Below are 15,830 nucleotides of genomic sequence, written 5' to 3' on the forward strand. Positions count from 1 at the left end.
CAGAGCGATCCCGGGATCTGCTGCGGTGCTGATGGGGACAGGGGTGAGGGGACATTGCTTCAAGTCCCATTTCCCTAAGGTTTTTCCTTTAAATGTCTCCAAGACTTCATTCTTGCAAACGCCACGTGGGCACTGGAGCGGCAAGCCCAAGTGGCAGCTTCATTTTTCAGAGCAAAATGGGCAAAATCTTCTGGGATAGGTGGGATATTGGCAGGGAACCAATTTGTTTTTCACTGTGGCATGGGATGAGGATGCTCAGGGTTTAAGGCCCTGTGCCAGGACCCCCTGAACTGCAGTGAGGGGAAGCTTGTGCCCAACATCTTGGGGATGAGCCATTTCCAAGAATAAAGGAAGGGAAGTTTAAAGTGGGATGGGTGAGGCTTTCCTTATTTATTTCACACTGCTTCTTGGACTGTTGTTCAGATGCCACGCTCCCTCCTCCGTTCCTGTTTCCCTCTCCCTGGACAGTGGGGCATGGTGGTGGTGGCTTCTCCTTCAGCACAGGAATGTCACTTCTGATTTTCTGGGGAGAAGGAGATAGCACTGGGCTGGGTTTGCTGGTACTTTGCTGCTCTTGGGGGGCACATTCAGGATAACTGCATTTCCTAGTCCCTGACCTGCTGAGATCAGCTCAGCTGGCCAAAAAAGGAACAAATGAGCCTTTCAGCTTTCCCCCTCCGACTGAGCAGTGGGTGCCTGGTACCCCCAGTTCTCCACTGGGACCCCATCACTGTCCAGGAGGGATTGATGGTGCTGGGCTGGGTTCAGAACCTGTGAGTTTGAGGGTGGGATGAGCAGCTGGTCTGGAGCTCTCTCTGCCCCAGGAAGCCTTGTGACCCAAACCAGAAATTTTTGGGGCTGAATTTTTTGCCAGCCATTGACAGCATCCAGGTGCAAGTGAGGAAAGCGGTTGGATCATTTTACCCTAAAGCATTGCCTGGAAAACAGCAAGGATGTTTCTGGCCCTTAAACCTGTGCTATCCATCCTCATGTGCTACTCACCCACCCCCAGCTGCTGCCATCCCTAGCTGGCCTGAATTTGCTTATTTTTGGGGCAGTGGATCCCCCAGCCAGAAGGGTTCTGGGCTTTTGCAAAGTGCAGGGCACGGCTGGAGCAGGGATGAACATTGGGGAATTACAGAAACAGCAAACCAGTGGTGTTTGCCATGGGAGTGGGGGGTTGTATCTTGTTTATTTTATCTTTCTGATGCCTTTTGAAGCAGCCCTGAACGAGTGGCTGTCGCTGGTGTAAGCTGACCTCTCTTGGCACACCGGAAAAAGCAGCTGTGAGGCGATAGGCAAATAAGGTGCTGGGGCTGGAGGGCCTCCCCACCCACGGCACACCCAGAGCCACCACTGCCTTTGCTCTGCAGGGGAAAGCACAGGAGGAAACCACATGTGGCTTTGGGACCAGCTCCTTGGGGGTGGTGAAGGACAGGGGAAGGGCTGAATCCTCTGGGATTGTACCAGGCCATGGTACAAAGCAGAGCTTGGCTTGGCTGTGGCATCCCTCAGGGATGGGGATGGATGACCCCCCATCCCTGGAAGTGTTCAAGCCAGCTTGGACAGGGCTTGGAGCAACCTGGGATAGTGGAAGGTGTCCCTGCCCAAAGCAGGGGGTTGGAACAGGATGATCTTTAAGGTCCCTTCCAACCCAAACCATTCTGTGATTCTGTGCCCCCAGTGCTGTGCCTGCACCCCTGAGGTGGTTTTTAATGCAGGGTTATTTCCTGTGCTCCTTGGGTGGCAGATGCTCAGCACAGCTGGAATTGCTGCCTGCTGCAGGCCTGGGGGCTCACACGCTCTCACTGCAGCTGTGGGCTGTGGTTTCCATGCGTGGGTGGGTGGGCTCAGTGACCCCCGTGCCAAGGGCGTGCCCCGGGACAGCCCCTCGCCCTGCTGGGTCTCGCTTGGCTGCTTGGCTGATGGGGTTTAACGTTTGGGGCTTTTCTGGTGAGAGGCTAAGCGAGCTTTGGGGGGTGTTTGCCCCACGTTGGTGCAGTAGCATGTGGGGATGTGGGTGCAGAGGCCGGGCAGAAGCTGAAGCAGGCACGGTCCCTTTAGCTGCACCCTGAGGGTGCCACTGTGCCCGAGCAGAGCCATCCCCTGCCCTGGCACATGGGCAAGGCGGGAGTGCAGGGCCGGCTCAGGGCTGCTGCGGTGCTCGGGAGCTGTGCAGAAAGGGAAGCCGAGCTGAAGTCTTGGCACTTGGATCACTGCGTTTTGTCCTCTGGGAGCATTAGCACCATTAGGCTTTGATTGTTTGCATCCCAGATAACGCTGAAACACCCAGGCACACAGCTCCCAAACGCTGCTTTTCCCACTTCTCACCTCGAGGATGAGCAGCAGCCCCACTCTCCATCCTCGGGTGGGATTTATGGGCTGAGTGTGTGTTAAAACACCCTGGCAAAGCCTGTCCTGCCGTGCAGTCCAGCAGTTCTGGGGAGTGGAGGTGTGCAGTGCTGGCTGTCAGTGGGGATGAGGCAGAGCAGACATCCCTGCAGGATGGGATCCTTCCCATGCAGCCGGCCCTGGGAAAGGCAGCCAGTTAAAATAACAGTTTATCCTGCCTGCTGTCTTGTGGGATGGTGGAAGGATCCCAGAGCAGCCCTGCCTGGGCTCCTGCTTTATGTCACAGGACAGGAGCTGCTCTCCCAACTGGGGTTACTTTAAGGTTTTCTTGCCCTTGTCACTACTATTTTACTGCCTGTCAGCAAAATCCAAAGGAATTGGATGCATCCTTTATTTTGTGCATCTATTTCCCCTTCCCTGCATAAGGGAAAAGATATTAAAGGCAGGAAAAAAAAAAGTGATTACAACATAGAAATATAGCTTGAATTAAGTTATTTAGAACAGAAAGCTGGGCCTGGATGTGGTGCTCATCATTATTCTCCCAGAGGGCATCATGCTCTTCCCACATCATTTGGGGGCAGAAGTGTTTCCCATGAGGGAAATCTGATTTTATCCAAGGAAGCTCCTGAAATGGTGAGGAAAAATGGAATTTCAGTGTTCACCCTGCAGGATGTTTGCTGTTACGGATTGCATCCTGGTCTCAAATGTGCACCGGGGGTTGCTTTGCCACGTCCTGGCCTCTGAGATTGTCACCTTCTTCCTCGCTTTCCCCCAAAGCAGAGTGGGATGCAGCACCTCAGGGCAGGATGGAGAAACCAGGTGCTGTAGGGATGTGCTCCAGGGATTTTTGCTCCTGTTACAGCAGGAGAAACTCAAACATTTCCCTGAAGCTCCCTCAGTGCCACCCTGTCCTAGTCTGTGTTTGCTTTGGCTGGGAGAGCGGGGCCGGTCCCCCGGGGACACGGGGGCTGTCACAGAGCCCCGGGGCAGCCGCCTGTGCTTGTGCTCCTGGGTGGCACCGGTGTTTATTTACCTTTTCATCACCTGATTCCCGTGCCCTGCCATGCTGCAGGCGCCAGCCCGTGGGCTGCCAGCCCTGTTTGAGTTGGCAGGAGCTGGAGATTCAGCTCCTGCTAAAATAGCCCGACGCCAGCCCCACGTCTGCCCAGGGTGGCCGGGCTCCTTGCACGCCCTTAGAGCATCTTGTCTGGATATTCTGCTGCCTGGTATGGGCCAAACGTCACCACATGATGTGATGGCACAGCGAGGAGAGATGTCATGATGTGACAAGCTCAGGGCAAGTTGTAAATGCCCAGCAGTCCCTGGAGCTGTGGATGTGTCCCTGCAAGGCAAAGCCTTCTGAGGTGGTGGGGCTGGGGGTGCCTTAACCCAGAGGGGACAGTGCTCTTTTGCTGGTGGGAATGGCCCTGTGACATCCAGGCTCCCACCACCCCTTGGGATATGGGATAGCTCCCCTTTCTTGGCTCCCAAGCTATCCCTTGGGATAGCACCCCTTTCTTGGCTCTGCTCTCCAAAGCTGCCATGCAGAAGAGCAGGAGCAGAGGAGCCACAGATGTGTCCACAGGCTGCAGGTCCTGTGATGGGACTGCTCAGCTGGGGAAGCTGGATACTTGTGGTGCATGTGGGTGACCCATTTTGGGATTCTCTGAGCCACCATTACCACTTTCCACTCTCGATGGTGTCACTGCATTTGTGTTCTGGCTGTGTCAGGGAGCTTGTGCCCAGGGCTGGATTTCTGTGCTGAGCCACCATTCAAAGAAAGGGGCTATTCAGGTGCCAGCCAGGAGTTTCCATTTCAGCCTGTTTGCACTCACCATGTTGTCCCAAGGGAATGACAGATTTGGGATTTTGCTGGTTCCCTGCCTGTGGTGGGTTTCCCAGCAGGATGGGGCATGGCAGCACAGCCACGGGGCTGACTGACACAGAACTTGGGGTTTGGGGGGTAGCAAACCCTCTTATTTCTACTGGGACTTTGGATGTGTCAGGAAGAAGCTCCAGCCCCAAACATTCCTGTTTTCCAGTGTGGTTTTATCAGTTCACACCCAAAACTGTGGGCTTATTGTGATTTCCTGCCCTTTTTCTCTGGGTGTTCGGTGCTGAGCTGCCACTTGAAGAGTGGTGGAAGGAGTCACTGACAACAGAGAGCTGCCTGGTTATCACTGTACTCAAACTTGGGGGTTTGGGAGGTGCCTGCAGCACTGTTGCTGTGTTTGAGGTTTGGTGACAGCGATGGCAGTGTCACTGTGGCACCGCAGTGTTTCAGCTGCCTGCCCCAGTGCACGTGTTTCCTGAGTTCACAGAAACCCCTTTTCGTGCTTTAATCAAGATCTCATGCAAAGCCCCGGCTCTGTGAACGGTGTTGCTGCCGGTCTTCATGCAAACACACTGTGGGAGAAGCACTGAGAGCCCTGTGGTGTTTCAGGTGGCTGCTCAGGTGGAAAGTCACCCCGGGGTACCCCGGCTGAGCCAAGACCTGTGGGACCCCCAGCTGCCTCCCCCAGGGCACCTGCCTGCCCTCAGCCCTCTCACCTTGCATGCTTGCACCCTTTGAAGTGGAGTCTGGATGGAAATAGCAGCAGCAGATCTCTTCTACTTTTAATTTTGGAGGCTCTCTGGGCTGGGGAGAGGAAGCTGGGGGTGGAGAGGAGCTAGCTGTGAGAGGACAAGAGCTCTGACACGCTCTGTAGAGTGAGGTGAAACACTAAAGGTGCTCCAAGATTAATTTTTTTCTTTGCTATAAAAATAATTATAGGCATTGTGTACTGGTCTGTGTCTCACAGTGACAGGGGATCAGAGCAGCCTGACCCAGGGGGAATGTGGGTTTAAAAGAGCTCATAGTGGGTGTGTCTGTGAGGACTGAGGACCTGCTACAGTTTGAAGCATGAACACATTAAGGCTTCTTGTGTTCACTGGTTGGTTTAGTGAAGGTAGGTTTGGTTTGGGTTTTTTTTTTAATTCCTCTGAATGAAAATAGGTGATGGAAAACAGATGAGCAGGTTTCACTTCCTGCTTTCACTTAGGGCTCCACGCTGGGGGTGTTTGGAGACAGCCACAGTGGTGGGGCAGCAGTGTCTGCCTGGGGCTGATTCCTCTTGGACTCATCTGGTCCCTTATTCCCTCCCAGAAACACAAGGAGTTGGAGAAACATCTTGTTTTATCATAGAATTGTTAAGGGTGGAAAAGACCTCTGAGTTCATTGAGTCTAACCATTAACCCAGAGCTGCCCCCTGTTTCTTGTCACCCCCATGGGGTGCAGAAGTACACTGAGAGATGTGGGGAGACCTCAGAGCCCCTTCCAGTGCCTAAAAGGGCTACAAGAGAGCTGGAGAGGGGCTTTGGGAAAGGGATGGAGTGGCAGGACAAGGGGAATGGCTTCCCACTGCCAGAGAGTATGGTTAGATGGGACATTGGGAAGGAATTCTTCCCTGTGAGGATGAGGAGGGCCTGGCACACGTTACCCTGAAAAGCTGTTGGCTGCCCCATCTCTGCAAGTGTCCAAGACCAGGCTGGATGGGGCTTGGAGCAACCTGGGATAGTGGAAGGTGTCCCAGCCCATGGCAGGGGTGGCATGAGATGAGCTTTAAGGTCCCTTCCAACCCAAACCACTCTGGGATTCTAATGGGGGCAAATGGAGACAAAACCCCATGAGCCACCAAAATCAGGGGGGTCACTCCTGAGCCCTCCCTGGGTGAGGACCTTACAGTCTTGGGCCCAACCTTGCCCACAGCAGGGCCAGCACACCCTTTGTGGCCCAGGAGCAAGAGGATTCCCTTGGAGGGTACCAGGGTTTGAGTATTGATACCTTTTTGAGACTACCTAAAAACAGAGGCCAGACAAAATTAAGATAATAAAAATCAGTTTATTTATATTTATTGAAGGGTCTTCAGGTACATTTAGGGCAGATGAAGCCCTCCAAGGGCTACTCCCAAAATGGACAGTGGGTCACAGGTTTTCATATTTTTGTAGGTTTGGTGCATTTGCATATTGGGGGTTAATCTTCCAATTTCAGCTTCAGGTAATGAAGTCATTTACCCCAAGTTTGCTTCCCCCAGCTCACTTTTGTTCACATCTCTCGGGGCCTGAGGCAGTGAGGTGTCCTTGATTGCCAGGCCCAGAGAGGAATTGTTGTGTCTGACCAAAATTGGAAAGCTGTAGCTAACACTGTGTATGGAGTTTAGAGTTATACACTGAAGAACTGCAGGATTACAAATATATGGAAAATACAAAAGCTAAAATCTTAGAGCATCATATTGTCCAGTGGTTGTGGGACCCATCACTGCATACGAAAGTCACGATCACCTCTGGGGCATGTGGGAATCTTGGGCAAACTGTGATGGGTGCTTGGGAGCCCCTGGGTTTCTCTCAGGTTCTGCAGGGGTCTGGGCTTGTGTTTGGCTGGGAGCAGTGTGGATGGAGGCTCTGCACCCACTGGGGTGGGTTCAGGAGGACAGCTTGGAGCAGCTGAGCATCGCCTTTGGATTTGTTTCCTAGAGCGTTGCAAGCTGTAAAGTACAACAGATTAAATAGGAAATATGGTCTGAAAGTTACAGTCCCCAGTGGGGCTGTATTGGGTTTCTGGCAGGGCATTTTATGGGATGGTTGGACTTCTGTGTCTTGGATTTGGAGAGGGCAGCTCCTGAAGAATATTTTTTTAGGCAGGCTGAGTGTAGGAATAAATGCTGCTGGAGCCACTTGCAGCAGGGAAATGATGTTTCCAGTGCTGCTTACTTGGTGTTGGACTGAGAAGTTTGAGGACAAGCTGCCTTGACGTGGGAATTTGTGCAGAAGAATTTGCATTCTGGGGTACTGAGTGAACTGCTGGGCATGAGGGAAGGGATTGCTAGTCTGGGTCCAAATCACTAATGATCTTTCTATTTTTATCATTTGTTGCTGTATTGTGCTCCTTGGGCTGTTGATGAAAACCCACAGAGCTCCCTGCAGAAGAAGGTAAGTCGTGGGCTGGGGTGGCAGTACATGCCTTGAGTCTGGGTGGAGTGTGCTGGGGACAGGGAAGAGGGAATCTTTGGGGTCTTTTAATCTTGGTTTTTATCCCAGAGAAAGCTGGGCCGACAGTAGAACTTCCCTGTGGTGATGAGGCTACCTCTGTGAATAAAAACACAGAGGATTTGGTTTTGGTAGTTAAAAATAGGCCCAGTAAAAGCAGGGCAGTGCCAGAAATGGAAGCATTGCATTTTAGAGAGAAGCCCCACTGCAACGCTGCGTGTCCTCACCACTGCCCATGCCCTCATCACACCACAGCCCTGAAGCAAGCAGGGATGTGGTTCTGTGTTCTTAGGGCCTCGGTGGAGTACCTGTCTTCTGGGGATTTTTTTGAGCACTGATTGTGCTTGGCTTCATGTTTTCCCACCAGGAAAGTCCCTCTGGGAGCTGGTACTGGAGCAGTTTGAAGACCTACTCGTCCGCATCCTTTTGATGGCAGCTTTTCTGTCCTTTGTGAGTACCCAGAGCTTGGGGTGGCACCTTCTGGGGCACACACAGCCTCAGGTGACATCCAAGGAGGAATGGAGGGCAGGTGCCTGTGGCATGAAGGAGATGCAGCAGCAGAGTTCCTAGGGCTTAGTGGCAATATCACTGCATCTGCCTAAAGATGGGGCTGGAGGATTTTTCAGTAATGCTGATCAAAAAGCACCAAAAGTGATATCAAATTGCTCCCTTGGCTGCCTTCTGTTCCAGGCTGATGATTTGAGCCTGGTTTGCTGTGCACAGCACTGAACTGTCAGTTCAGTTTTGCCCACAATCTACTTTGGGAGCATTTCTGCATGAGAAGATGTTTCCCACCAAGGTGCTAGAGAACAACTGGGATTTTTTTTTTTTTTTTGTATATTTGGCAGCAGGATGGCAAAGCTGAGACTCCTGTCTCTTCCTTTAGGATGTGACCCATGGGTAGATAAGGGGGAAGGCTGGTCCCTTGTGGGGTTTAATACATTCCCAAAACAACATGCAGTGAAGTGAATGCAGGTAAAGCAGCTGTGAAGCCCTGTGCCAGAGGGCAGGTCCTTGTGCCAGTGCCTCTGTGACAGAGCAGAGAGGTGTTGCTGTGTTGACACAGTGCAGGTTGATGAGCAGTTAAATGGAGTGGAAATATTTGTGTGTGTGCTTCATTTGTACTATGGTATGAGGCCTTTGTGGGATGGAGAGGGGGGCTCAGGGTGGTAGGAGCCACAAGGTCAGTCCCTGCTCTGCAGAGCTGCTCTTACTGCACTGATTATTTGTGTTGCATCACTGACCTTCTGCCCAGGAGGGGCTGCAGTGCTGCCTGGTCTCTCCATTCATCAGCTCATGGCCATGGGCTCCCCATGGGAGCACTAAACACAGAGAGAGGCTTTCCTGGTGCAGACACTCATTCAGGCATTGCATGGCTGCTTGCTCCAGCCCCACTTGTTCAATGCTTCAGCTTATCCCAGCAGAGGAGTGGAGGCTCCAGCAGTGGGATATGGCAATTCCACTCTGACCAAGCCGTGTGGGTCTGGCCACCTCCAGGTTGTTTCCTCTGCAGCAAATAACCACCTTGTTTGGCTCTTCTTTCCATCATCCTTCTTAAAATGTTGCTGCTCTTGTTTGAACCACACTGTGCTCCTTCTTTTCTCTTGCCACCAGATCCTGGCCTGGTTTGAAGAAGGAGAGGAGACCACGACGGCGTTTGTGGAGCCCATTGTCATCATCATGATCCTGATTGCCAACGCTGTGGTGGGTGTGTGGCAGGTAAGGCACAGCCTGCCCTCGGGGTCTCTGCTCCACGTGGCTCAGATCCTTCATCTAAAGGTCTGGCTGCTTCATGCCCCTGGAAATTAATTTTCCAAAGGTTCAATTTCCAAAGGTTCAAGGTTCAATGTTGGCCATGCTTCCCCATGCCCCTGCACACATGCTCAGTTGCTGGCTGCCTCTTGGCTCGTTCTTTCAGTCTTTCTTCGGCAGTTCTTGTAGGTTGGAGCTTATCTTGCACTTATCCAGGCAAAAAAACTGTTTGTCTCCTGCCCAGGACCAAACGCATTTTTCCAAGGGAAGGTCTTTGCTCTGTCCACCAGAAAGCCACAGTGGCTGCTGCCCCTCACCTCACTGTGTCCCTCCTGGGGGATGAGCAAACACTTCAGCCAGTGATGTTCCTCTTTTCTACCTATTCATTATAAGGCCATTTATTTATCTGCAGCTTGATCTGAGGTGAGGTTGCTGCATGGGGAAAAATACAGTTGGTTGGGATACACTGCTTCTCAAACCACGAATGAGATGATCAACCCCAAAAGGTCCAGGATCAGCAGGAATCATTCTGCAGAGGCTGAAGGTGCTTGTCCCATCCATGGTGTAAATGGATTCCAAAGCCAGGGATGGGGTTTGGGGTTTCCTGTCTTTGCAGAGGATGGGTAAGGAGCCTGCTGGCACCAGCTCTAACACCAACAGCTCTGCTCCTCTCTGCTTGCAGGAGAGGAATGCTGAGAGTGCCATCGAGGCCTTGAAGGAGTACGAGCCTGAGATGGGGAAGGTGATCCGTGCCGACCGCAGCGGGGTGCAGCGGATCCGCGCCCGCGACATCGTCCCTGGGGACATCGTGGAGGTGGCAGGTAGGGTGCCACCCCCCCAGGGCGTGGGGTCGGATGGGGAGGTGGTACTGGCCAGAGGGGACCCCAAAGCTGAGGCTCTTCAGCCTGCCAAAGCTTTGCCTTTGCATCAGGCAGTAGAGAACAGCAGAAAAGAGAAAAAATATCCATTTCTGATGCAGGTTTTGTATCTCAGGAGGGCTTCCCCTTTTTCTGGAAGAACTAGGAGAACTCTTAATTTTCCGCCAAGATTCCGTGTTTCTGGAAGCAGCTCTCCCACGCACATCCCTGGACAAGGCGTGGGTGAAGGGCCAGTGCTGGGTGCTGCTGCAGGCACCTGTGTGGGGAGGTTCCTTGGGAGGGTGACAGGCAAAGGGGACGAGCTGCAGGGTGCTTTTTCCTCTGGGTGGGTTGTACTCCCCAGCCCTTCTGTTGGAGCTGTGCATTCAGCAGAGCTTGCCTGGGGGTCTGCTGCCTGCCCCAGCAGAGCTGAGGAGGATTCATTCCGATTATTCTGTTTTGTTTGTTCCTAAAATGATGTCGTAAACCCCAAGAGCCACAAAACTAATCCTCTCCTTTCCTCCTCGTGGCCCTGCTGGTGGAAACATGCTGCAATCTCTCCCGTGCCCAGCCAGCTTGCTGTTATTTATGTCTCCTAGTTGGGCTTCAGCTGGAAGATGAATAAAAAAATAATGGAGGGAAGATCAAGCCGGCCAGATCCTCAGCTGGATGAGCTGGCAGCACTCCCAAGCCAGGTCTGACAATGTAGTCCAGCTGCTGACCTGGCCTTTAATTAAATAAATGAATTATTAATAAAATTCTGCCATCTTTCCCCAAATCAAATGCATACTGCCTGCCCATCAGCAGCCCAGTCTTACTTTTTAATGGCACAATCAGCATTGCAACTGGAATGGAAAGAGCTGGGCTCTCTGGAGGGCTTTTGCAAATTATTAGCAAATTGTGGGTTTAGGAGGTTATGGAAAGTGGTGAGGGTGCTGTCAGGTGCCTGATGGGGAAGCACACCAGGAGGAAAAGCTTTGAACCTGCCGTGGACACCCAGGTGATGGCCTGGACGTGTGACAACACAGGCAGGAGGGGCTGGCTGCTGTTTGCATGTGCAAATGCAATGAATTTGGCAGCAGGGAGCAGGAAACCTGTTATGCTGAGACAAGGAGGGGGTGGTTGGAGTTTGGCAGATTGCTCAAACCCAGCTGAGTTTTGCCCTTTTGTGACAAGGCCATGGAGGTGAGTCCTGGTGCAGGCAGCTTTTGCCTTTCCCAAGAAGCACAGGCAGAGCATCTCTTTGGGAGCTCCATCAGTTGCTGTGACTTCTGTGGTGCTCAGGCAGGGCCAGTGGCCACGGCCAGGCAGTGGCCTCCTGTTTTCCTCTCTTTCTCAGGGGAGGCTTGTGGTGCTGGGGGGATCAGCACACGTTCAGTACGTGGCTAATGGCCAGGCCAGGTCTGTTCTGTGCCGTGGGATAAGAAGGCACTGTGCACCCTGGAGCAAGTGCCACCTCTGTGGCACCAGAACTCTCTCTGTCCCTGGATGTTGCAGGAGTCTTCCTCTGCAGGTTTAGCTCATGTTTGCAAGTGCTCCTGCCTTTCCCAGGGGAAGAGGAGCTCTTTGCTTCCTCTCAGATGCTCCAGCCCCCTTGAACAGAGGCAGAGTCTGAGTCTGTGCATGATGTTTTGGGGAGGTCTGTGCTGGCACCCCCATCTCAGTGTCCCCCAGACAGGTGTGACAGGGAGCAGGGGGTGTCTGGCTGATGTTCCTGGAGCGTTGGGATCTGCAGTTGGAAGAACTGGCTGGGTGGTGGAGTGGTGCCAGCCCCCTCCTGCTGCTCGGGGGGGGTTTACGAGCCCCGGGAGGAAGCCCTCGTTAAAGTCTGGGATTTGAGAGCATCGATAGCAGCCAAGCCAGCAGTGTTGTGTAAGGGATGGGAGGGGCTGGGAGCCAGGGCTCCCTCGGCCTCAGTATTTCCAAAGCGTCGGAGCCTGGCTGTGTCCAGCCGATAAGGGAGCAGGAGGAAGAGCCAGGGGGAAGAAACCCAGCGGGAAAAGCAGCTTAAAATGTTTTTTTTTAAGGAAGCATAAGTGCCTTGGAGGGTGGTGTTGGGTGGCAATAGATGGGGCAGCTTTCATCTGTGCCCACTGTGCCATGCCAGGAGAGCCAGGGATGGTTGTTTGTCTTGGACACAGAAGATTTTCCACTGTTAACAGCTTCCAGTCAGCTCAGAGAAACCTGAAGCAGGGTTAAGACTGGTATTAGGAAGCTCAGATTGCTTCAACATGGGGATGTTCTGGGTTTTTTTTTTGCAGGAAAGAGGCAAGATGGGGGTGCAGGGGGAGTTTGCAGGGAAGAGGAGAGACAGGGACATGGTGGGGAAGGGGATGCAGCACAGCAGGCAGGGCACCACCAGGGTTTGGCTGGGACAGACTTGTAAATTACAGACTGACAAAATTAAGCTTTAACAAAGCTGTAAATGCAGAAATGAGGTATCCCAGTGCAGGACCCTTTGCCAGGGGCTGCAGCCCTCATTGCTCCAGGCTGGGTGGTGCTGTGCACCTGCACATGGTTGGTCTCAATTGAGGGTTTGCTGTCCCCATTCCCGGGGTGTTGGGTGCTGCCAGTGCCACCTGACAGAGCTGCTGTGCTCTTGTTCTTGCAGTTGGTGACAAGGTGCCAGCAGACATCCGGATCATCGAGATCCGCTCCACCACTCTACGCGTCGACCAGTCCATCCTCACAGGTGCGCGTGGGCCTCGTGGAGCAGAGGCAGCTTCCTTCTGCTGTCTTCCTGGAGGCCAATTCTGGAACTGCTGCTGGGATAAGTGCTTTGCTGGGGTGGGAGAGCAAGATTTAGATGATGCTTGGGCCTTCCCAGGTCCTCAGAGTCACAGCATAGGTGAGATGTGTCTGGTGCTTGGGTTTCCTTCCTGCAGAGCCCAAAGCCTGGGGCTTTCCTGTATGACTTGTGGGGTTGGGCATCCCCGTGGTGGATGTTTGGGTAGTTTGGTGGCAAAGTGCTGCTCTAGTAGCTGTGGGGTGTGTGATACAGGCTTGGAACAGGGATGAGCTGAGGCTGGAGAGGGAACAAGGGTGGTCCATCTCTCCCCTCTTGTCTTGGCAGGGGAGTCTGTGTCGGTGATCAAACATGCTGACCCCATCCCTGATCCCCGGGCTGTCAACCAGGACAAGAAGAACATGCTTTTCTCTGTAAGTCCCTTACACCTTTCTCCACCTCTCCTGTGGTTTTCCAAAGTGCAGAGGCTGGTGAATGTGGGAGATCTCTGAGCAGAGAAAGGGAGTGCATGCATAAGACCTGAATCCATAAAAAGAGCCCCAAATCCATAAAAATAAGAACCTGCTTCATTTGGATTCCATTTGGGCTGTGGCACATAAGGCCTTTAAGTACCTTGGGCAATCTCAGAGCACTTTTTTTTTCTGTCAAGTAGGATGCATTATGGATGGGGAAGAGGTTTGTGGTTGAGCCTGGAGCTATTGCAAATTTGGGTTTCTTCCTTTCTCATGTTCTTCTCAGGCAGAAATCAAGTCCTCGAGGGGTTACAACTCTCAGGAAGGGCTCTCCTGCTCCTTAGGGCGGGTTTATATAAAAACCCAAGATGTCCCATTTTCCCCTTAACCAAGATCTCATGTTTTCCTTTCACAAAGAGCAACCCTTTTACCTGCTCAAACCAAAAGGTTTCATGCCCACATATCCACTCCTCTCCTTTCCTCCCCGCCCAGGGCACCAACATTGCAGCTGGGAAGGCCGTAGGGATCGTTATTGCCACAGGGGTGTACACCGAGATCGGGAAGATCCGAAACCAGATGGTGGAGACCGAGCCTGAGAAGACACCCTTGCAGCAGAAGCTGGATGAGTTCAGCCAGCAGCTCTCCAAAGTGATCTTCCTGGTGTGCATCGCCGTCTGGGTCATCAACATCAGCCACTTCAGCGACCCCGTGCACGGCGGCTCCTGGTTTCGGGGGGCCATTTACTATTTCAAGATTTCAGTGGCGCTGGCGGTGGCCGCCATCCCCGAGGGCCTCCCGGCCGTCATCACCACCTGCCTGGCGCTGGGCACGCGCCGCATGGCCAGGAAAAACGCCATCGTCAGGAGCCTGCCCTCGGTGGAGACCCTGGGCTGCACCTCCGTCATCTGCTCCGACAAGACCGGCACCCTCACCACCAACCAGATGTCCGTGTGCCGGGTGAGAGCGGGGCTCGGGGCCACGAGGTGCAGGGGAGATGCTTCAGTGTCAGACCAAGCCCTTTTCTGGCCCAGAGATGGGGCAACTGAGAGGCCTTTTAAAAACTTCTATTCCATTTTCAGTCTCGTGAGAAGGGCAAGGCAATACAGATGTTATAATTCATGCCATCACAATCAGAAGCCAATTATTTCCTAATTACAAGCATTTCTGGGCCTGTCAGCTTTTTGCCACACCATGCTGTAGATGCCTTAAAGCTAATAATCTAAAACTACTACAATGCATTTTTCATAGTTCTATTTCTCTAAAGTATCCAGTCTTTTTTGCAAGGCCATCCTTTGAAACTTCTTTCTAGTTCCATTTCTCTCTCAACAATATCTGGCCTATTCCATGGCATTTCTAAGCCAGCATTTCTCATCTCAAGGTTTGCATACAGATGCACACTGTGTGAGCCTCCTGTCAGTCCCTGAGAACTCTCTACAAATCCATTTCCCACACTTAAGAGCACCCCATCCTGTGGTGATGGGCTCTGTATCCTCACCAGAGCTGTGTCATGGTAGCAATGTGGGACTGAGCAGGGAAGAGGGCTTGGCTTACAGGAAGCCCTGAGGTTCCCCTGGCCAGGGTCAGTGAGGATCAGGGCTTCTCTTGGCTTGGGTGTAATTAGAAAACTCACTTTTACCAGCACACCATTGTGGAGGTGCTGTGTTGCAGTCTCATTTCAGGGGTCACTTTCCAGGGAATGTTTCTTCCTGCTGGGATGTGGCGCTGAGACAGAGCTCCTGCAGATGCTGATGCAATCAGCCTCCTCTGCCCTCTTGCTCTTTCCCCCTTGTTTTTAACCTAACCAGTGAGAAATTCTGGACCATGCAAAATTACAAATCCTGGACCTATGAAAACCATTTCTGATGGAGTGAGCCCTGGCGTGGTTTGGTGAAGAGTTTGAAGGCTCCTCATCTACCAGAGAGTTTTGCTCCCCCATAACTGGCCGTGTGGAGAGGTGACTTGTTAGGAAAGCCTGTACCATCTGAGTACTTCTCAGTTTTCCCATTAATCCATGAGTGTCAGGAAAGCTTTTTACATGCCTTTGGCGTGTCGTTTTTATAGGAGAACCTTGGAAAATGTGTTGCTGTGGGAAAAAAAGGACCTGGCCAACATCCCTCCTCTCTGACACGCAGATAGTGTGGTGGGAAGCTGTGACAGTGTTGCAAACTAGCCACAGGCTTTGGCCACTGGTTAGCTCAGCACAAACTGCAGATGAGTGGAAATGTCTGGTATTTCTGCCCTGTGAATGACACAGAACAAGACAGGGCTGGAACAAAGTAGGGACCAAACTGCCCATGTCTTGCACGAGGAGGGGGTTCCCACCAGCCCCATTTTCAGAGTCAGTGATGCAGCAAAGCAAGGGCAGGGTGACCCCAGTGCTGAGGGTCTCCTGAGCTCTGCCCACTGCAGGAGGAGAAGGAGGAGTGACCCAAACCACTTCCTACCAGAGGGTCTGCTCTTTGAGCTTGGGAGGAAGTGCCACCATCCCCTGTAGTGTGGCACAGTCAGGAGAATCAGGATGGTGGTACTGAGGCAGGGAGAGGGACAGAGTGGGGCAATGGCATACAAGGGTTTTGGCATCAATTGTCATTTGCAGAATGAGCCCAGCAACTTTGCAAAAAAAAAAAAAAAAAAAAAAGGCAATTA

General features: G+C 52.6%; 1 protein-coding gene across 3 annotated transcripts in view; it reads left to right on the plus strand.

The window, feature by feature from the left end:
- Positions 1-15,830, plus strand: part of ATP2A3 (ATPase sarcoplasmic/endoplasmic reticulum Ca2+ transporting 3) — a 53,967-nt gene that overhangs the window by 12,597 nt on the left and 25,540 nt on the right. For all 3 annotated transcript variants that reach the window (XM_053995470.1, XM_053995471.1, XM_053995472.1), the window contains exons 2-8: positions 7,303-7,320; positions 7,745-7,827; positions 8,992-9,096; positions 9,812-9,950; positions 12,598-12,678; positions 13,060-13,145; positions 13,677-14,141. In XM_053995470.1, coding sequence (XP_053851445.1) covers positions 7,303-7,320; positions 7,745-7,827; positions 8,992-9,096; positions 9,812-9,950; positions 12,598-12,678; positions 13,060-13,145; positions 13,677-14,141 — 977 coding nt within the window. The remainder of the gene's footprint in view (positions 1-7,302; positions 7,321-7,744; positions 7,828-8,991; positions 9,097-9,811; positions 9,951-12,597; positions 12,679-13,059; positions 13,146-13,676; positions 14,142-15,830) is intronic.

This window comes from Vidua macroura, chromosome 20, assembly GCF_024509145.1.
Source record: "Vidua macroura isolate BioBank_ID:100142 chromosome 20, ASM2450914v1, whole genome shotgun sequence".
Taxonomy (NCBI): Eukaryota; Metazoa; Chordata; class Aves; order Passeriformes; family Viduidae; genus Vidua; species Vidua macroura.